Source organism: Festucalex cinctus, chromosome 12 (genome assembly GCF_051991245.1).
Source record: "Festucalex cinctus isolate MCC-2025b chromosome 12, RoL_Fcin_1.0, whole genome shotgun sequence".
NCBI classification, from domain to species: domain Eukaryota; kingdom Metazoa; phylum Chordata; class Actinopteri; order Syngnathiformes; family Syngnathidae; genus Festucalex; species Festucalex cinctus.
This window is the reverse complement of record NC_135422.1, coordinates 4,707,156-4,727,057: the sequence shown is the minus strand read 5'-3', so window position 1 is coordinate 4,727,057 and position 19,902 is coordinate 4,707,156. Positions and strand designations below refer to the sequence as shown.

Here is a 19,902-nt window from a genome sequence, read left to right as displayed (position 1 = left end):
GTCGAATGAAAATGACATCAAAGTGACTCAGGGCTCTATTTTTGTGAATGTCACATGACCAAAATTGGAAAACAACCACATGTTATAAATAATGTTTAAAAAAAATGCATTTACAAAGTAGAAACAGTGCAGTTGTATGGTGAAGCTTTTCGACATTATGGATTGCTCTGATAGCTCTATTTTGCACAACTAACAATTTTGCAGTAAAAACAAAGGCTATAATGAATTCTTATGAAATCTTATCTTTCCACAAATCTCTGAACAATATGGTAACACTAACAAACTGCAAAGCATGTGCAAATATTTCTAATTGACAAAAATGTTTCACTCTAGCCAGAATGTAGCTATAACTTTTGACAGTTTAGATTTGACTGCCAATATATAGTACTCTTGGTAGTTTACATTACCATTTTTTGAAATATCATAAGTTTTGTCTTATTTAAATTTATTGATAACTTGCTTTTGTCAAATCATATTTTTACTTGTTTTTTTATTCTGCCCTTATTTTCTCCAAAATATGTTGCACTTTCTCACCAGAAACCTATTTGTATCATTAATACATTGTGTGCAAAGTCCCTCAGGCCAGTGAACACGAATTAAAAATATAAAAACATTTTTTTTTAATGCATTTTATTTCTTTTAAGTCTATCCTGGCAAGAGCATTGAAATTATTAATAAATCTTTACAATTATTATGTAAAAGTACAATGTTGCAAAAACCTTTTGTAATATATCCACATTAAATATTTAAAATAATGACGCAAGGGCAGCAAGGTTATGTAATTGTGTTTTTTCTGTTTTTTTTGTTTTATTTCACGACTTATTCAAAGCTATGTCTTAGTGTGCATTGTGAAACATCTAATGTAAATAAATAAATAAATAAATAAATAAACCATTTGTTTATTCGTTCAGTGAGAAATCCACTTTGAAGACTTACTTCCTGACCCGAGTGCAATCTTCCGGAAGTCATTTGCATCCCCTGCGACAAACAGCACCGCCTCCTGTGGACGTTGCTATGACAACTGAGAACCGATCCGAACACATTCCCTTTAACTGGCGTGTGATCTCCAAGCAACTAGGCGTGAAGTCCAGGGGGGAATTTAAAAAAAAACAACAACAAAAAACATCCGGAACGTTCCCTGTCCGTGATCGTTCGAACGTGGACAACACTTGTTTACTTGCCCTCACCATGATGACCACTTCGCTTCCTTTCCTGGCCGACCACGAGCGGCTGAAGCTCAGAGTGGAGAAGAAGACGAGGAACATTTTTATTACTCAGCCCGATGACTGCGGGTAGGCCTGCTCTGCTCTTTTTCTGCATTCAAATCCCTACTCAACTCACTTCCGGCTGAATTGTGTACAATGTTTCCCTTCTCAGGAAAAAAGAAGAGAATGTGAATTACATCCCAGTTGTAACTGAGGTGAGAGCAACTTGAAACAAAAACAAAACGAAAAATAGAAGTGTTTTTAATGAGGGGGGGAAAAGTACTCTAAATTTAAAACATTTTGTCACACTTTTAAAAATACTGCTCATTCTGATGTGCCCACCTTGGCCACCTGGGGGCAGTATAAGAAGACCTGTAATGTACTGTGTATTTTATTGGACCACCATTTCATAGTAAGCGCACTTAAATGTTATTGGTTTGATATTTAGCCTCCAAGCAGGATCCTTAAGATTGGCGTGAACACGTTACAAAAGACTCTGGTTCTAAAGAAACAAGCCGAGCTGGATGAAGTGAACAACATTCTCGCACTCAAGAGAGAAGAGTTTAAGCGAAATGTGGAGGAGCTGGCTCAAAGGAAGGCAGCGTTGCAAATAAAACATCAAGAGGTACAGTATGTATATTAGATTAGATTAGGCCGTTATTGTGTGACATGCATCTTACCACAGACCAAAGAGAAAGTGCTGCAATTTGAAAAGCTTGTGAGTGACAATGAAGTGAGGCGCAATGAAGTTGTGCGGCAGTACAAGGCGGTGCAGGAGCACAACCTGATGAAGCAGCGTGAGCTGGAGGAGCTGACAAAACACCTGCAACGACTTCGAGCCAGGTGAGAGCCTTCACCTTTATGTGACGCTCAATCACAACTCCAGTGACGTTATTTGCTTATTTTAATTGGCAGGAGGCTCGTTTTAAAGGAGAGACTATCCAAATACAAAATCTATGAGGACTTTTTGATGAAAACTTTGGATTATCTCCCAAACAGTATGTGGACATTTACTGTTATGACTCTGATGATGACATCATTGATTAGATAGTTCCACTACCATCACTTTAGCATCATCTAAAATAAATAAATAAATAAATAAATAACTAAATTAACATTTTTAACTCATTCAAGCTCAAAAACGTGTAAAAACGTTTTTAATACTTTGTCATTCACTCCCAGAAACGTGTTTACACGTTTTTGGTTTTTGGTTTTAATGCAAGAGCATACAGAAGGTTTAATGCGGCTTGAAGCAATCGTGGTTATGAAAAACACGGCCAGCAGGTAGCAGCAGAGTATAAGAGATCCGCCAGGCCCATGTTGCAATAAGCTGTGTTTTCACCAGCAATGTGAATATTGATGAAACTTAGCTATATTCTAATGCTAATTGCTACAAAAACTGAAGCAGATAGGAATATACTTTTTTTTTTCCTGATGAAAGAAAAGACTCTAATCTTTCTTTTGGTAGGTTCCATGTTGTTATAGCAATAGAACACAATATTCTGTGGGCCTTGCAAAACCTGTCAAAAGGGGGTTTCTTCAGTGAAAATGTCTAGGACTCAATGAGTTAATCATAATGAATCGCATAACTCAACAGTAATTGCAAATTTTATATCTGTTCTAAATGTACAGTAAAATGTACAACTAAATTTTTTTTTTCCCGAAGTTTTCAAACTCTTGTTGATATAAAAGTGGGAAAAAATAAACTAATAGAAATAGGGCTGCATATTTTAGTCATCGATGCAGTGATTTTATAATAATTCATAAAGTTGAGTTAAATTAAAAAGATGTACTGTACTTTAATAAACGAGTGTGCTATTGATTTGTGTTGAGGTCATTATCGGCCAGTAGATGGCATAATTGCATTTGTAAGACACTGGTGACAGCTCAGTGCATTTTTCTTTTCATATCAAGAGTTATCTAATCTATAACATGAAGCAACTTGTGAAATTCTGCACGTTATTAAAATTGTAAAATACAACTTGGCCGAAGTCTCCACAAATATATGCATTATTATTGCATTTATTACTGCTAATTGCGACTGGAATTCCCCCAGTAAAGGCTTTCCAAGTAAGGAGCAGTCATTGCGAATTAAATACATTTATGGTATTAAAGGAACTTTAAACCCTAATTAAAACCTTTTGTTCCAACCTCAAGGTTCACATCTTATACAGACATAACTGCCATGTATAAATTTGCTCCTTCAACACAAACAAAGAAAGAAAATCACTGCGCTCGAGAAATGACTTCACTCGACCAATTGTTATGAAGCGCTAACTCTGCGCTGCCTCTTTAAGGTCACCTTGAGATCGACTCGGAATGTGCAGTCATGCCCATCATCCGGCGCCACGAGACCCTGTGCTTCACCCACCGGCAGCTGCTGCGGCGTTTGGGCCGTGTGGAGGAGGAGGTGGAGCGAGGCAGGCGACAGCTGCATGCCATGAAGGAAGGACACAGCTTGCACAAATTGGTTAGGTTTGACTAGAGCAGGGGTGTCCAAACTACGGCCCGGGGGCCATTTGCGGCCCGCCGTCCATTTTTTTAGTGGCCCGCGACATATGCTAAAAATGGCATTTGACTCAGTTCAAATAAAATAAAAACAAAAATGTTAGGAGATGTTCAAAGTAAGAAGGGAGGGTGTCGAAAAACACAGGTGCTATTAAACGAAAAAAATAAAAATTCAAAAAACAATTTCGTTAACAAAATAAAATAAAAACGAAGATGCTTTTTAAAAAAAAGAAAACTAACTATAATTATAGCAAAAATGTCTTTTGTTTTAGTCTTTGGTAATTAATGCATGAGCCTTTGGGGATGATTTCAAATGTGATTTTTAGTAGATTTATTTTGATATAAACTGGAATAATGACGCCGCGACCATGATGTTTTTTAAATATTGCGCAAAAGTAATAAAAAAACAAAAAAAAATTTTTAAACTAACACTAAAACTAACCTAAAACTAAGCATTTATTAAAGAAATAAAACTAATAAAAAAAACTTTCAGAACCACCCTGAAAACTAATTAAAACTAACTAATTTAAAAAAACAAACCTCAAATCAAATAAAAACTAAAATGAAAAATTGCAAAACTATAATAACCCTGCTGCCATATTACAAATAAATTGGTTTATATACTGTAGCATTTTTCTCAATATGCAAAAGCACAAAATACATTATTTGTACAATTTTTAAGACTAAACACAATTTCTCTTCATAACATTATGTGGCCCTTGCGTCCTTCTGATTTTCTTTATGTGGCCCTCAAATGAAAAAGTTTGGACACCCCTGGACTAGAGACATTAAACGTTTTTTACGGTATGCGAGCTTGACCTGACCTGAATTGTTACCTTTCTCTTAGATGGCCAGTAAAGAACTTTATGAACTTCAGCACGAGTTGGAGAGCCTTAAAGAGAAGACCAAGCAGGCAGAAGACAAACTGCTAAAGGAGCAAGGACAGTCCAGAAAAAAGGTGTTCTCACTCACGTGCGCTCAACGTAGAAACGGAAAATTTCATTTTCGTGCCGGGCCAAGTCTAGTTTTGGTGGATTGGATCCAAGGTGCAGGCAGACAGATTCTGAGCTCTGCTGACGTGTGATGGATGCCACTGTGTTACATTCATAAATATGACATCAGCATGCGTCAAACCATCTGAGCCATTGTTAAAATCAATTCAGTGAAAGCATTAGCATTATTATCGCAGTTAGGGCAGTTTCCAAGCGCCAGCTAGAACTGTGATGTCAATTTCCGTCGATGGCAAGTCACAAAATGGCCGCTCCCTCGGATGGATAAAAACGGGTGCTACTTAAGTCAAAATTCAAAATACTGAAAATTCTGCTGCTTAAGTCATATACCACAATTGTAACATAAAAGCTTCAGAAAACAGGTGAGCCGTGATTCGTCGTTACCTGAGCTCGGAACAACTATGATGTCATTTTCTGTCACAAAATGGCCACCCCCTGAGATGGATAACTAGTGAGTCTGCATGGAGCAGAACATTTTTGGTTGACTTTACCTTTAAGGCAACACGAAAAAAAAAGAAGAAAAAAAAGAAAGAGTAATATTAAGTGATTGAAGTCCTATTTATAGGATGAAAACGTTTACAGTTTTATTTATGTATGAAGCATGCATCATCTCTCAGGCTGAAGAAGTGGGAAGCTTAATCTTGGCTATCAGCAACCTCGCAGAGCAGTGTTACATGCCAGCGTACGGAACTCTGGAAAACATGAACGCATCCTTAATGATGGACATGGTGAAGGTAAGGAATGATTTGAGTCTCTTTAACTTGAGTCCTGCTAATTAAACAATGACTGTTTTTCAGGAGTACCTCGTGGACAAGGCGGACACAGAGAAGAGGGCGAGGAAACTTTTAGTGGGTGGTTCCCAAACCACAAGTAAAACGGCTTTGACTGACATGAAAGCGAAGGCCTCCATGAGCAGTTTTGGCAGTAAAACTCAACTTAAAAGTCAAAGTAAAGTCAGTAGAGCGAGTGATCAATCTAGTTGAGGTGCTCAGGTGGACATAAAAAAAACAAAACAAAAAAACACAAATGATCAAAAGCTTCACTTGCAAAATTAAACTGCTTATGAAGTAAAAGCTGTGATGAGTGTGTGATGTCCTATTTAACAACTGAAACTTTAAAGAGAATAATTTATTGTATTTCACTTCTGTTTTCCAAGTCAAAATGATTGTGTAGATTTGTATATTCAACATTTGAATTGCCCCAGTACTCCTTTTACATAGCCCCCCCTCGTGTTTACACTGAGACACTACAATAAATGAAATGCCTTCTGTTACTTGTGTGGCAAGATTATTATTTCGGAAAAAAAAATCCAGTTGGATGTCAGTAATGCCTGTTGTAAACTCAAGTGTGATATTAAGTCAAATCTATTATTATTCACTCAATACATGAGCTTTGACTGTTTATCATTGTTCGGCCATACAGAAGAAGGAAGGTCAATCGTTTGGGAATGATAGTTTATCACCGTATATGCCAACAATGCTGAAACATGCGGGAGACACTGTAATTTCAATTTTATCTCCCAAATGCTACCGATCAGTCATTTCTCCTGCTAATCTCACATTTTCCCAGTGAAGTAAACAGTTTACATTATGGGGAATATACAGTAACTGGCAACTTTTTTTTTTTTTTTTTTTTAACTAAAACTAATATTAAAACTATTAAAACAAAACAAAAATGACCCCCCCCCAAAAAACAAAAAAACAAACTGATTTAAACAAAAAAACAAAACACGTAAAAAAACAAAACACGTAAATGTACATTTACAGCTCCTTAATGGTGCTTCCCAGATATTCATGATTAATGGGTCATTAGTAATGTTATAACATTATAATTGTGACCCGCTCCAGCAAAATGGTACAGCGTAGTTTCCTTGTGACTGACTACTTTTACTAATCAAAATAATTTTTCATCTTAGTTTATTTTTTATTTATTTTACTCGAGTACGAAACAAAATTGCGTGGTTTGGATATTTTTGTCATTACTACGAATGAAAAAAAAAAATGGATGGGTTTGAATTTATGAGTACATAAAGAGGTATAACTTGGCCAAATGGCCACAAGCACAATAACGTCAACAAAGCATGAGGAAAGCCGCCTTCGTAAAGTTAGCTTCTGTCAGCTCTGTACGGAAGTTGTGTTTATAGTTATCTAAATAAGAGCTTTAATAGGAAGTGCAGTGGTAGCTGCCTTGCTGGTTTAACAGCGTTTGATAAAATAAAAAAAAATAAAAAACTTCTAAAAGGTCTTGTGCCGTATCGTCATTAAAACATTGTGAATTAAAGTGGGCTGATCTGAATCTGAGGCCTGAAACTCGGCTGACCCACTCCCACTTGTTGAACTGCTTCATTTTTGACTCCGTAACTTTGGGATTGCTTGAAAATTGACCTGAAACGTAGGACTTGCATAACACGTGACGTATTCTCACCTCTACTTTTACGTAATACTGCATGAGGTAGGACATGTTACACTAAAGTTGCACTGCATCTTTAAGCGACAACCACGTGGTATCATACTTCCGTCAAAATTGAAAACAAAACAGGCGAAGTGCCTTTGAGCTTTGCCTCTGTTTATCACCCACCGAAACGTTTACTGAATGTTGCAGTGCCAATGGCATGACGAAAACGCCGTTCGTAGCCGCAGCTTGTGCTATCGCGTATTTTTCTCCGAAAAATGGAGGCCGACAGCCTCCTGGTGTCTGACAGAGAAGATGTCTCTGTGCTCTTCGAACAGCAACAACATTCCAGCAAATGTCAAGTAGGTCATTACGCCGCAGCCGAAGGCGCAATTAACTATTTTAACTATTTTTTTCGTGTTAATCCACTGCTGTGCTTTATCAGGAGCTGAGCGGCTTGTTCTCCTCCGTGAGGAAAGTGCGAGGCGATGGAAACTGTTTTTACAGAGCCTTTTGTTTCGCCTATTTGGAATCAATCCTGCACAACGTCGAGGCTTTGCAAAGGTCACCGTTATTATCCCCATCAACTAACTTTCATTATCTTCTTCAAATCTCTGATACTGTCATGTAATAATTTCGCGTTAAGATTCAAGGAGAAAATCATCATGACGAGTGAACGCCTCTCCTCGGCAGGATTTGACCCGAGTTTCTTCCAGCTCCACTTGAACACAGTAATATCTTCTTTTTCTTTTTTCTTTTTTTTTTAAAATATATATATAAAGCGGAATTCAACCCAAAGATTTTCTTTACGTTGTATGTGTCTCCAGTACTCCAAACACAGCATTAATGATTGATATTGTGTTAGTGGAATTTTGAGTTATGGGCTCAACTTTTAAGTATCGACCAATCACGGTTCAACTTCAGAAACAGATGAGACGTGATTGGTTGTTACCTGAGCAACCGATGTGATTTTCAGTCGACAGCAAGTGGCAAAATGGACTTATATGGATAAAACAGTGAATTTTGCTGCATTACTCTGTACTCAGAATATCGTGTTTAGATTAGTGAGCCTGCATAGTAAATACAAGTATTAAGAATGTTTTCAACTTATTTAAGGGAGGTATGGAGGTCAACACATACAAATCCACACCCAGACTTGAAACCCAAAGATTTAAAACCCTAACCTTGTTTTGAAACCATGATTTGAATAAATACCGCTATTTTATTTTATTTTATTTTTTTTAATTCTCCCCATTCCCAAAGCTCCTGAATGTCATCGAGCACTGTGAAGGCAGCGAGCGGGACGAGATGCTGTTCAGGTTCCTCAACGATCACGTCACCTCAGACAGCGTGGTGCAGTACCTGCGCCTGCTGACGTCCGCGCACCTGCGGAACCACGCCGACGACTTCTGCAACTTCGTGGAGGCGCCCAGTCTGCAGGACTACTGTCATCAAGTCAGTTGCCGCACCCATACTCAACAAACGCGTCATGGAGGCTTACCGTAATCCCTCGAAATCAACTCTCGTGCGCAGGAAGTGGAAGCCATGGGGATGGAGTGCGACCATGTGGACATCCTGGCTCTGACTCAGGCGCTGGATATCTGCATCCACATCATCTCGATGCATGGCGAAGATGAGCAGTTGGTACATCACGTTATCCCAGATGGCGCCGAGCCCTCCATGCACCTCTTCCACCACATTTCACACTTTAGCATTCTGGGCCCGAGACCCCCACCCTGACTGTCTGCCCCTCCCAGTCGTGGACAGTTGCACTGGAAGTTAAATTCCGACACGTCAAATGTTTTACAAAGCACTGTCAATTCTCATTGACATGTGAAGCCTAGTGATATTTTCCACAGCTTACATACTGTTTTACTAGTGCAGGGGTGTCCAAACTACGGCCCGGGGGCCATTTGCGGCCCGTCGTCCATTTTTCAGTGGCCCGCGACATATGCTAAAAAATGCCATTTGAATCAGTTCAAATAAAATAAAACAAAAATGTTTGGAGATGGTCAAAGTAAGAAGGGAGGGTGTCGAAAAACACAGGTGCTATTAAAGGTTATTTTAGGTCACTAAAACTAATGAATAAACTAAAACTAAAATTCAAAAAAACAATATTGTTACCGCAAATATGTCCTTCGTTTTAGTCATTGGTAATTAATTTAATGCATGAGACTTTGGGGATGATTTTAAATGTGATTTTTAGTAGATTTATTTTGACATAAACCGGAAAAATGATGTTTGAAAGTATGTCACACAGAAGTGACGTCATCCGCAGCCAATAGAAAAGCACCTTCACATGACGTTGCGCCCATGGTGTTTTTTAAATATTACGCACAGTAATACACACGTACAAGTAATACACTTTTTAAAAAACTAATACTAATACTGAAACTAACAAATTAAACTAAAACTAAACATTTTTTTAAATAACTAAACTAATAAAAACTAACAGAACCACCCTGAAAACTAATAAAAAAAACTAACTAAAATGAAAAATTCCAAAACTATAATAACCCTACTGCCATATTACAAATAAATTGGTTTATATACTGTAGCATTTTTCTAAATATGCAAAAGCACAAATAAATTATTTGTACAATTTTTAGGACTAAACACAATTTCTCTTCATAACATTATGTGGCCCTTGCGTCCTTCTGATTTTCTGTATGTGGCCCTCAAATGAAAAAGTTTGGACACCCCTGTACTAGTGTGAGTCAGTTTATTTTTTTTCTGCATTCTAACTGAAATATAATTCAAGAAATAATTACAATTTATTAAAATAGTTTGCGTTAATGAGGCAAAGCTGCAGTGTATGTGATTGTTGTCCCAAACTGTCCATTTTCAAGATGTGAACATTTCGAAGTCCTTAAAGGGATACTTCACTTATTTATTCCATTATAGCAATAAAAAGTTAATATTTTGCCTATAATTAATTTGATACTTTCATTATTTTTCACGTACAAATAGTACCTTTAAAAACACATTTTGTAACTTGCCGTCGACTGAAAATGACATCACAAGGGCTCAGGTAACCAATCACAGCTCACCTCTTTTGTAGGTTTGGTCATGTGACATTCGCAAGCTGAGCTGTGATTGGTTACCTGAGCCCTTGTGATGTCATTTTCAGTCGACGGCAAGCTGCAAAATGTATTTTTAAAGGTACTAATTGTACATGAAAAATAATGAAAATATCACATTTATTATAGGCAAAATATTAATGTTTGACTGCCAAAAATGGCTAAATAAGTAAAGTATCCCTTTAAAGATTGAACTCTGCTTTAACTTTGACAGCACTATAAAATATATAAATGTCTATTTCTGTAAGAATTCAATGCTGGCCTTTTTTCTGCTTCCTTTTTTTCTGCTCTGGCGGACCACTTTTCCTTTTCTTCTGCTGCGCCGACACACTCAAGAGGGCGCTCCGTTCCCCCACGACAGGCAGGTTATCCAGGCACAGGCGTCCCATCTGAGTGGGGTACTTGGTCTTGGTCACGCTCTTGAACACTGGCTGGGAGATGAGATACTTCAGGTGTTTCTTCATCCCTTTCACCATTTTCTGTTGCTCCCGGTCATCGTCCTCATCCCTCCCTTTGCCTGTAGAAGCACACTGAAAAGTTCAGTCTCCTGCGTTTGATTGGTTGGAAATGTGGACTCGAGCGTTTTTGCGCTCACCTAGCAAGAGGTCTTCGTCGAGGTCGATGTCCATAGCTTCCGCTGCTTGCCTGAGCCAGGAGTTGTGATGTTTTTGCCTGCTGTTGTAGAACTCAATCTTTTCGATCTTTCTGGCCAAGTTTACACGCTCCTGGATTGAGATTCACATTTTCGAACGTTAAATACAACACGCGAAGAACCAATTAACTCATTGACTCCCATTGACGGAAAAAGACGTCAAATAATGTATTTTTGCTGGGCTGGCAGTGAATGTGTTAAACACAATGTGCCAATATATTTTGTGATTATATTGCAGCCTCCTTTTTTCTTTTTTCTTTTTTTTAAGGCAAATATTGCTTAAAAATCCATCAATTTTGGTTACATCTCATCTTAAGTCATTGACTGCCATTGACGGAAAAAGACGTCAAATAATGCATTTTTGCTGGGCTGGCAGTGAATGTGTTAAATAGGGCTGGACGATTATGGGAAAAATAATTATTCTGGTTGAAATCATGACTAATAAAACGATTATTCATTGATTTTAAAACTTTTTTTTTTCCAACTACTAAAACTCAACTATAATCAAAGCTTTAGGCCTATTCATGCCTTCATTTTGAACACTTTATTCTTGAACACTATAGCATAACCTTATAAATGTATGAAATTCAAGCCTCTTGCATTTTCATTCTTCATTTTCAAATTTAAAATAAGCGGGACCTCAGGAATTGTATTTTGTGCTTGTCATGTGGAAATGTGTGTTCGTATGACAATAAAAAAATAAATAAAAAAAAGTCCTTGAATATAATTGTATCCTCGAATTTTGAGGAAAAGAAAATTCAGTGACTCCTTGAACTCAAAAAAGATAAAATAAAAATTCTGTATACTAAAACAGTAATTGCAAAACAACTACTGGGTGTTCCTGCTAGTTTTGGCCTCTTAGGGGCAGTGTGGTGCCATGCATCCATGGTGTACACACAATTAGAACTGAAGAAAGTTGTGATTTAATTCTATTAAAATAACAAATTGGGAAGAATATGTGCCTTTGAGTAGTTATCTTACCTGTGGATATGCGTTTCCACAACATTTTTGTGTGAACATTTATTTGAAGGACTACTACTCCCGAGGTTGATGCTAACTTCCTGTTAGCATTTGTATAGGATCCTCCATTCACTTACATTAGCACTAGGCTTGCAATGTGTTAAAAAGGAAGCATGTTTTAAATACACAATGTACGCAATTCTCTTTATCGTGTGTTTACTTTTACAGTTAACTCCAACTCGAGTGTAATTAAACGGTTTAAAGGCCGCTTAGGCACGACAATCACACTGATTCGCTCCGGGCTATCTACAAGCTAGCTACATGGTGCATTCAGGGTCCTTTCACAACGTAGGGAACAGCGCACATTAATCGTTTTTCCCCCATCATTACATCAAGAAAAGCCCAAAAAATAAATAAATCGAAATTACGATAAAATTTTCAGTTAATCATCCATCCCTACAATTAAATAGAGAACTTTTAGCGACAGTTTCTCACCTTGATTGCCTGCATGAACTGGATCTCGACAGGAAACGTGGGAAGCTCCTCGTCCTTTCCGAGGTTCCTGTAAATCTTTTTGAAGTTCATCACGTCATCGGGGCCGATGAGCAGCAAACTGAGACCCTCATTTGTAGCTCTGGCCGTTCGGCCACTACGATGGACGTATGTTTCGGATGTGCGAGGAACCTGAAGGGAGGTGGATACGATGAATTCAGCAAATATTCCAAATTGATTTAGCTCCTGGGCAGTGGTGGAAGTTTTTGCATGTGATACAGAGGCTGAACTTCTGCCTGCCGGCGTAAAAAGATTTCCGCTCACACTAGATGCGACAAGGCTAAATGGTCAATTCTAAGAACATCCCCAGTTTTAAATGGGTGTGTACACTTATGCAAACACATCTAAATTTTTTATTTTTACTTACAATCTCTTGAAAAAAAAAAAAATCTTCAATTGTACAGTTCTCAAGGTGGCAGGTGGAAAGTTTTGAAACGATTTACACATGTTGATCATCTGCCATTTTGATAGGTCGAAAACATCTGCGCTTTTTCAATTATCCTCAGAGTAAATGCTTTTCTGAAAGGAGAACGTCAACTTCAAAAAATGTTACCTGGTAGTGGATGACGTGCTGCACATTGGGGATGTCCAGCCCTCTTGCCGCCACGTCAGTCGTCAGCAACACGCAACTGGAGAAAACACCGTCAAAGGTAAACACAAGTTCCAATTGCACAAACTTCAAATATGAAGCAACTTTATAAACGTTCATTTAATGCATGTCGTTTATATTACGTATATTATCTGCTAAAGGAGTGTACTGTGTTCCCTTATTTACAGCGGGTTTATCTTTTGTGGCCTCGCTGTTTCGCGGATTTTTTACAGCTTGCTTTTTTTTGTTTTTTCCGAACAGCACGCTTTTTCGTTTTATATTTTTACGTGGCCGTATCTCCCAAACTATGTCCGACCGGGGACATACGGGCATCCGCGGATTCGTCTCGATGAGAACTTTCCAACGGCTTCTGTCCCGTCGCGCCATGACATTGCATTTCGGAGATAGAAAATATATACTGTGCTGTATAATAAGTACATTTAAAAAAAACAAACAACCAAAAAAACAACAACATACTTTTAATTAGGGGTGTTAAAAAAAAATCAATTCGGCGATATATCGCGATACTACATTGCGCGATTCTCGAATCGATTCAATAGGCGGCTGAATCGATTTATTTATTTATTTTTATTTTTTTTTAAAGAGCTCAGAATTGTTCATTCGGTAGTCTTACCGATTCAACGTCTTATCATCATTGCCTTTTTTTTTTTTGTTTTTTTTTTGTGTGAATCGATTTTTAAACTTCCATTTTTAATGGAAAAATATTCAACAAAATGTCTGACTTCGGGTTAGGATTCACACCTTGAGCATGGAAGAATGTTATATGAACGGAACATTAAGCCTTAATATTTTATTTTAATGCTTTTCAAACATGAAACATATTACAACCTCTATAAGACTGAAATTTCAGATAAATAAATAATACATTTTCATATAAATCTTACACTCTACAAGCTTACTGATTAGTATTTTCTAAATTTGAATGAAAAAAAATCGCAACAATCGACTTATAAATTCGTATCGGGATTAATCGGCATCGAATCGAATCGTGACCTGTGAATCGTGATACGAATCGAATCGTCAGGTACTAGGCAATTCACACCCCTACTTTTAATGGGAAAAAAAACTAAGTGGAAAAAAAAACTAATAATGAAAAAGTATTCATAATAAACTAAAAAATCATACCAAAAAATAAAAATGTTTTTTTTACTGTGCTGTATAATAATAATAATAAAAACATACTTTTAATGGGGGAAAAATGACTGCAAATGGAAAAAAAACAAATGATGAATGAAAGAGTATTCAAAATAAACTTAAAAATCATACCAAAATGAAAAAACACAAATGGAAAAAAAAATACATATAATGTGCTGTACAAGTAAAAAACTAAATATACTTTTAATTGGGGGAAAGAAAAAAAGACTGTAAATGAAAAAAAAAACAAATGAATGAAAAAAGTATTAATGAACTAAAAATCATACCAAATTGAAAAAAAACCCCACACATACAATAAAAGAAAAAGAATATCTACGGTGCTGTATAATAAGTACATAAAAAAATACCTATGCTTTTAATGGGGAAAAAATGATTGTAAATGGAAAAAACAAATGATGAATGAAAAGGCATTTATAATAAAGTAAAAATAAAAAAATGAAAAAAACTAAATGAAAAAATATACATAATGAATGGGATTTTTTTTTTTTTTATTATTTATTTTTTAAAATATATTTTTAAATTACGGCGGGTAGTTTTTGGAACGGAACACCCGCAATAAATGAGAGAACACACTATATCTGAATGCCTTCCCTTTGCATATACCCAACATAGAGGCAGTAAATAAGAAGCCTCACCTTTCCCTCTCAGCAAACCTCTCCAGGTTTTTCAGCCGCTGCTTCTGGTGCATGTTGGCGTGCAGCGGCAGCGGCGTGCAGTCCAGAATGATCAGCAGCGAGTTCAGTCGCTTGATGCAGTCGATGCTGTTGGCGAACACCATGGTGCGCCCCGGATACTGCAACAGGAAGTAGTAGAGGAAAAAGTCCTTGTCCTCTTTCTGACACCGAATCTGCGTCTCGGTCAAGGTCTCCACGGTGGCCTGCTTCCTGGTCAGGTCGACGACTTTGGGCTTGGACTTGATCCCCACTTTCTCCATGAGGAGTTCCACCTTGTCCGTCGGCTGCTCCTTCTTCTTCTTCTTCTTCTGCAGCAGGCGCATAGGTAGGCTGTGGCTCATGGTCAGCGTGGCGGAGAAGACAAATTTTTGCCTCTTGGGATTGAAGTGGGTGGTGTCCAGCATCTCCAGCAGAGACTCCAGCTCGGCGAAGTGGCCTCGTTCTACCATGCGGTCGGCTTCGTCGATCACGAGGCTCCTGGGGAACGCGGCAAACATTATTTACAACCACAGCAAAAATACTTTTCGTTCGCTGCAGTCTTGTGACCCACTTGAGATGTCGGAGGTTGAGAAGATGCGGATGTCGCTCCTTGATCAAGTCCCACAGTCGCCCGGGAGTGGCGATGATGATTTCTGGTCTGTAATTCAACATCCTCCTCTGCTTCTGTAGGGCCATCCCACCCACCACGATGACTGTCTTGATGTCTGTGCAAGAGCAAACATTTTATGAATAGCGTCCGTCTGCGAATGGCTATGATGACGATTAACGGACAGAAAATTTTACAGTTCTGCTGTCTTCCGTTCGTCTGTGAAGAACAGTCCGAGCTTACTGGTGTTGAATGAGGTAAAAGGTCGAGACAATCGAGGACTTGTGTACCAAAGTCATCGAAGAATGCCTACAAACTTGTTTGTGCATTGGGGCAACAGAAATGGCTTTCCCTAAAGCCTTCATTGGTTGACTGATTGATTTAAAAAGCATGTTCCAATCATTTTTATATGCAAAATAGGGATTAGTATAGTACATATAATCGTATAGTATATTTATTGCCCCTCCTAGTTGAAGTTTACAGTCAAACTGAACCAAAAAAAAGACTTACATGTGTATTAAACCTACATGTAAACAACTTAGCTTTGCCTTCCTAAAGCTAGTTTAGCTTAAAGCTAATAAAGCTAACCATGTTACACAACAGAGTAGGGGTGTTAAAAAAAAAAATCGATTCGGCAATATATCGCGATACTACATCGCGCAATTCTCGAATCGATTCAATAGGCGGCTGAATCGATTTTTAAACTTCCATTTTTAAAGGAAAAATATTCAACAAAACGTCTCACTTCGGGTGAGGGTTCACAACTTAAGCATGGAAGAATGTTATATGAACGGAACATTAAGCCTTAATATTTTATTTTAATTCTGTTCAAACATGAAACAGATTACAACCTGTATAAGACTGAAGTTCCAGATAAATAAATAATACATTTTCATACAAATCTTACACTCTACAAGTTTACTGATTAGTATTTTCTAAATTTGAATGAAAAAAATTGCAACAATTGACTTATAAATTCGGATCGGGATTAATCGGTATTGAATCGAATTGTGACCTGTGAATCGTGATACGAATCGAATCGTCAGGTACTAGGCAATTCACACCCCTACAACAGAGAGACATTGGCAGATAAGTAGTATTGATGTCATGGTGGTATAAGCCCACCCCCCTTTTTTTTTTTAACATTATGTTGTATCCACCCATTTTTTATCCATCTCAGCGGGCGGCCATTTTGTCTTGCTGTCGACTGAAAATGGCATCACAGTAGCTCAGGGATCAGGTAGCAACTATTCGCGGCTTGGCTTCAGAAAAAAAGGTGAGCAACTATGATGTCATTTTCCGTCGACAGCAAGTAACAAAAGGGCCGCCCCTTGAGATCGATAAATGGGTGGATTTTGCCACTACAAACGCAATATTAAATACTAAACTTGAATAAATAATTACATATTGTTTATATAGAACAGTCTTTTGTGGGAAAAAGAAAAAAAACTACCTGAACAGCTTACTATAAGGGAAATAATTTAGGATTTTACAATATTCTTGGATGGTCTAGACTAGAGTCTCAGACCATATAGTCCAGGACTGGGCAATCTCGGTCCTCAAGGGCTGGAGTCCTGCAGGTTTTGGAACGTTTCCCTTCTCCAACACAGCTGATATGATCAGCTCATCAGCAAGCTCTGCATATGCCTGATAACGATCCCGTTGATTGGATTCAGCTTGTGTTGGAAGAGGGAAACCTCCAAAACATGTGACAGTGATATGTTCTCAATATGGACCTTAAAAGAAAGCAGTAAACCGATTTCGCTTGTAAAAAAAAAAAAAATCACTGTTATGCATTATGAAGAGAAATGTTACTTGTTTATTTGTAAATAGTTCATTTACATAATAGAAAAGCTGTGAGTAGCGGATCACAACTTAATTCACTTTAAAACAAGTGTTTTCACTTTACGAGACTTGTAGTCACAAAAATTTCAAATAAAATCTCAAGGAACTCACCCGTTTCATTAATATTTTATCCATATTGCACAGCACTACATGGAAGCATGCGAGTGTGAGCACATGCAAAACTCACCAGTGAACCTGGCCACAGCATCTATGTGGTGTTTGACCTGGACTGCCAACTCCCTGGTGGGGGTGAGGACCAATCCGAGCAGAGGCCGAGCCTGACCAACGTTCTTCTCCCTCGCGACGGTGTCGGCGTCAAACTCGACGTCTTCGATGACCTGCACGCACCCAAGTCTCCCATCCTCATCTTCATCGCCATCGCGGTCATCCTCACTAGCATCTTGCGCAGATTCCGCGTCGTCGGCCTGCCCGGTGATACTTCCTTCTTCCTCGTCTCGCTCCTCAGGATCAGCTTCGGGTGACTCTGCCACGCTTGCATCCGTTGTGTCTGGATCCACGCTGCCATCTGCGGGGTTCTCAATGCTTTCCTTCCACTCCAGGATGTTATGGATCATGGGAATGCCAAAAGCTAATGTTTTACCACTTCCTAAAATGAGAGAATTTGTGTCAGTCTATAACAGAGATGGGCAACTGCATTTAACTCATTCACTCCCAGCCATTTTCACAGAAGCAGTCCCGTTCTCTCCCAGCTGTTTTACTGGGTTTTGACTGATTTTGCAAGGCCCACAGAATATTGTGTTCTATTGCTATAAAAGCATGGAACCTATCAAAAGAAATATTAAAGTCTTAAGTTAAAAAAATATGTTTGCAGCAATTAGCATGAGAAGAGAGCTAAGTTTCATCAGTTTTCACAAATTATTCAAAATTGTAATTGAGCTTTTTATCTACATGGCCGTGGTTGATCTCCTTTGCTCTGCTGCCACTTGCTGGCCGTTTGTGTAATAACTACAATTTCTGCAACCGTTCTTTGCAGTTGAGAGGCTGCATCAAAGCCTTCTGTATGCTCTCGTGCATAAAACAAAACAAAGCGTATAAATACGTCTTTGGGACACTTAGAACATAAAAAAAAAAGCGTATTTAGACGTTATTGGGAGCAAATGAGTTAAGTTGCCTGTTATCGTTTTGATTGATGAGACGCTTACCTGTCTCAGCGGCTCCTAATATATCCATACGATCTCTGATGGCTGGAGGCAGCACCAGGGCTTGAATTGGGGTCGGTGATGTGAAGCCCAGGCTGCTGAGGGCCTTGAGCACAACAGGTGGTACAAACAGGTCTTTCCATGCATGCATATCAGCGTTTATCACTTCGGAGCCTGAAAGGGCGGCATTAGTCCAGTTTTTCACTTGTTTTTTTTGCCTTTTCGCTGTATTCTGATTAGCGTCGGTATGCTCCTTAGTGTCATTTTCTTTTTTCTGCTTCTTTTTCTTCTTCGTTTTAGTCTTTTTCTTGCGTTTTGGTTTATTTTCTAAGCTAGCAGTGGCTGGTGGTGCGGTTATGGGCGTGTCCTCTTGATCGGTTTTCATTTCCTCTTCCTCACCTGCATCATTCTGCATCACCAGCTCCGTGATGGTCTCATCTTTGGTGCATCCGTTTTCTAAACTGTTCTTTTTCTTCTTCTTTTTCTTGACAGGTTCGGAAAGCTTCTTTGATTCTTTACTGTCCACGCCCCCCTTTTCAACCACATCATCTTCACTTGACTTTCTTTTATTGACTTTTTTCTTTGTACCTTTAAGTTCATTCTCTGTATAAGCAACAGGCTTGTTGCAGTCCACTAGGGTGTACTTTGTCAGTTTTTCACAACAAACCAGACCCTCCAGCAAGCCCTCCTCGGAGAATAGTTCAGGATCCAAGTTCACCGCCTTCCATTGACCTTTTACCTGAATGCTCCGTTTTTTTTGCTTGGGCGGCGCGAAGCTCATTCGCTTCTTTTTCGTCTTCTTTGCGTCCATTTTCGGAAAATGTGGACAGAAAGAAAAAAAAAAAAAAAAAAAAAAAAAAAAAGAGGATCTAGATCAAGCGGCGCGTGCACTGTTTAGCAGCAAGTAGCAACGCGTGATTTACGTAATAAAAGTGGTTCAATGGCACCAATGTGCTCCTTCAAATACTACAGAATATCAAACCGCTACGATTAATAACAGTGTTGCCTTTTGTTAGCGTTAAAATCTAATGGAGTTCGACGATATCTGCACATGTCACCAGAGAGCAGCCATTATTGGTTGTCACGTGGTTAGATATAACTTCATTGCTGTTTCGATTTTGAGCATTATCGCCGTCTACTGGTGTGGAGTATAGATCAAGTATGCCTTTTCACATATACTAAACATATAATAAGAATTAATCTTTAATTAATAATGCCCCCCAGTAGCTATAGGTGGACGTATTTTTTTTCTTTCTTTATATTGCGAACGCCTTACTTGTTTTTCATTTAAATATTTTACATTCATGGCCAAGTATTTTTCCATACCATAATTATGACTTATTACTGCACGCGGTAGAGTGGTGGTCCTAATATTTCATCCATGGCGTTTGGTTTGGCTTATATTTAAATGGCCAGAGTCAAATCAATGCTGTTCGTTTTTAATCGTGAAATTGTCTCTTTCTTGAAAGACAACCACTGTGACATTTTTAAAAGATGGATTAAATCGAGACACT

At 38.3% G+C, this 19,902-nt stretch overlaps 3 protein-coding genes across 4 annotated transcripts; 2 read left to right on the top strand and 1 right to left on the bottom strand.

The window, feature by feature from the left end:
- The first annotated feature begins 968 nt into the window (after positions 1 to 968).
- ccdc197 (coiled-coil domain containing 197) lies at positions 969 to 5,996 on the top strand. Of its 2 annotated transcripts, none has more exons than XR_013287711.1 (9): positions 969 to 1,292; positions 1,378 to 1,420; positions 1,654 to 1,830; positions 1,891 to 2,048; positions 2,121 to 2,203; positions 3,503 to 3,675; positions 4,561 to 4,671; positions 5,324 to 5,457; positions 5,521 to 5,667. XR_013287711.1 is itself a non-coding variant. In XM_077539888.1 (9 exons), the coding sequence occupies exons 1-9, from the start codon at positions 1,015 to 1,017 to the stop codon at positions 5,704 to 5,706; spliced, it is 1,326 nt and encodes a 441-aa protein (XP_077396014.1). In that variant the 5' UTR covers positions 969 to 1,014; the 3' UTR covers positions 5,707 to 5,996. The 2 variants fall into 2 exon arrangements, 1 of the variants encoding a protein (XP_077396014.1); XM_077539888.1 differs by having other exon boundaries at positions 5,341 to 5,457; positions 5,521 to 5,996.
- A 1,185-nt stretch (positions 5,997 to 7,181) lies between these two features.
- On the top strand, positions 7,182 to 9,919 carry LOC144031702 (ubiquitin thioesterase OTUB2-like). Its single transcript, XM_077539089.1, has 5 exons — positions 7,182 to 7,476; positions 7,560 to 7,678; positions 7,761 to 7,845; positions 8,378 to 8,569; positions 8,648 to 9,919. The coding sequence occupies exons 1-5, from the start codon at positions 7,393 to 7,395 to the stop codon at positions 8,852 to 8,854; spliced, it is 687 nt and encodes a 228-aa protein (XP_077395215.1). The 5' UTR covers positions 7,182 to 7,392; the 3' UTR covers positions 8,855 to 9,919.
- A 350-nt stretch (positions 9,920 to 10,269) lies between these two features.
- Positions 10,270 to 19,470, bottom strand: ddx24 (DEAD (Asp-Glu-Ala-Asp) box helicase 24). The gene is made up of 8 exons (XM_077539088.1): positions 18,392 to 19,470; positions 17,416 to 17,835; positions 15,348 to 15,501; positions 14,759 to 15,274; positions 12,912 to 12,987; positions 12,302 to 12,490; positions 10,790 to 10,919; positions 10,270 to 10,711 (listed from the first exon to the last, which is right to left on the bottom strand). The coding sequence occupies exons 1-8, from the start codon at positions 19,197 to 19,199 to the stop codon at positions 10,446 to 10,448; spliced, it is 2,559 nt and encodes an 852-aa protein (XP_077395214.1). The 5' UTR covers positions 19,200 to 19,470; the 3' UTR covers positions 10,270 to 10,445.
- Positions 19,471 to 19,902: the final 432 nt, after the last annotated feature.

What these genes read in the sequence shown, in the direction of transcription:
- ddx24 (XM_077539088.1), bottom strand. Translation starts at nt 19,199, where the DNA reads ATGGACGCAAAGAAGACGAAAAAGAAGCGAATGAGCTTCGCGCCGCCC. An exon ending in ATTAGGAGCCGCTGAGACAG is followed by an intron (nt 17,836 to 18,391) that starts GTAAGCGTCTCA and finishes CTCTCATTTTAG; the next exon opens with GAAGTGGTAAAACATTAGCT. An exon ending in AGGTTTGCTGAGAGGGAAAG is followed by an intron (nt 12,988 to 14,758) that starts GTGAGGCTTCTT and finishes TGTTTTCTCCAG; the next exon opens with TTGCGTGTTGCTGACGACTG.
- ccdc197 (XM_077539888.1), top strand. Translation starts at nt 1,015, where the DNA reads ATGACAACTGAGAACCGATCCGAACACATTCCCTTTAACTGGCGTGTG. An exon ending in ACTCAGCCCGATGACTGCGG is followed by an intron (nt 1,293 to 1,377) that starts GTAGGCCTGCTC and finishes TTCCCTTCTCAG; the next exon opens with GAAAAAAGAAGAGAATGTGA. An exon ending in TAATGATGGACATGGTGAAG is followed by an intron (nt 5,458 to 5,520) that starts GTAAGGAATGAT and finishes ACTGTTTTTCAG; the next exon opens with GAGTACCTCGTGGACAAGGC.
- LOC144031702 (XM_077539089.1), top strand. Translation starts at nt 7,393, where the DNA reads ATGGAGGCCGACAGCCTCCTGGTGTCTGACAGAGAAGATGTCTCTGTG. An exon ending in AACGTCGAGGCTTTGCAAAG is followed by an intron (nt 7,679 to 7,760) that starts GTCACCGTTATT and finishes TTTCGCGTTAAG; the next exon opens with ATTCAAGGAGAAAATCATCA. An exon ending in TGCAGGACTACTGTCATCAA is followed by an intron (nt 8,570 to 8,647) that starts GTCAGTTGCCGC and finishes TCTCGTGCGCAG; the next exon opens with GAAGTGGAAGCCATGGGGAT.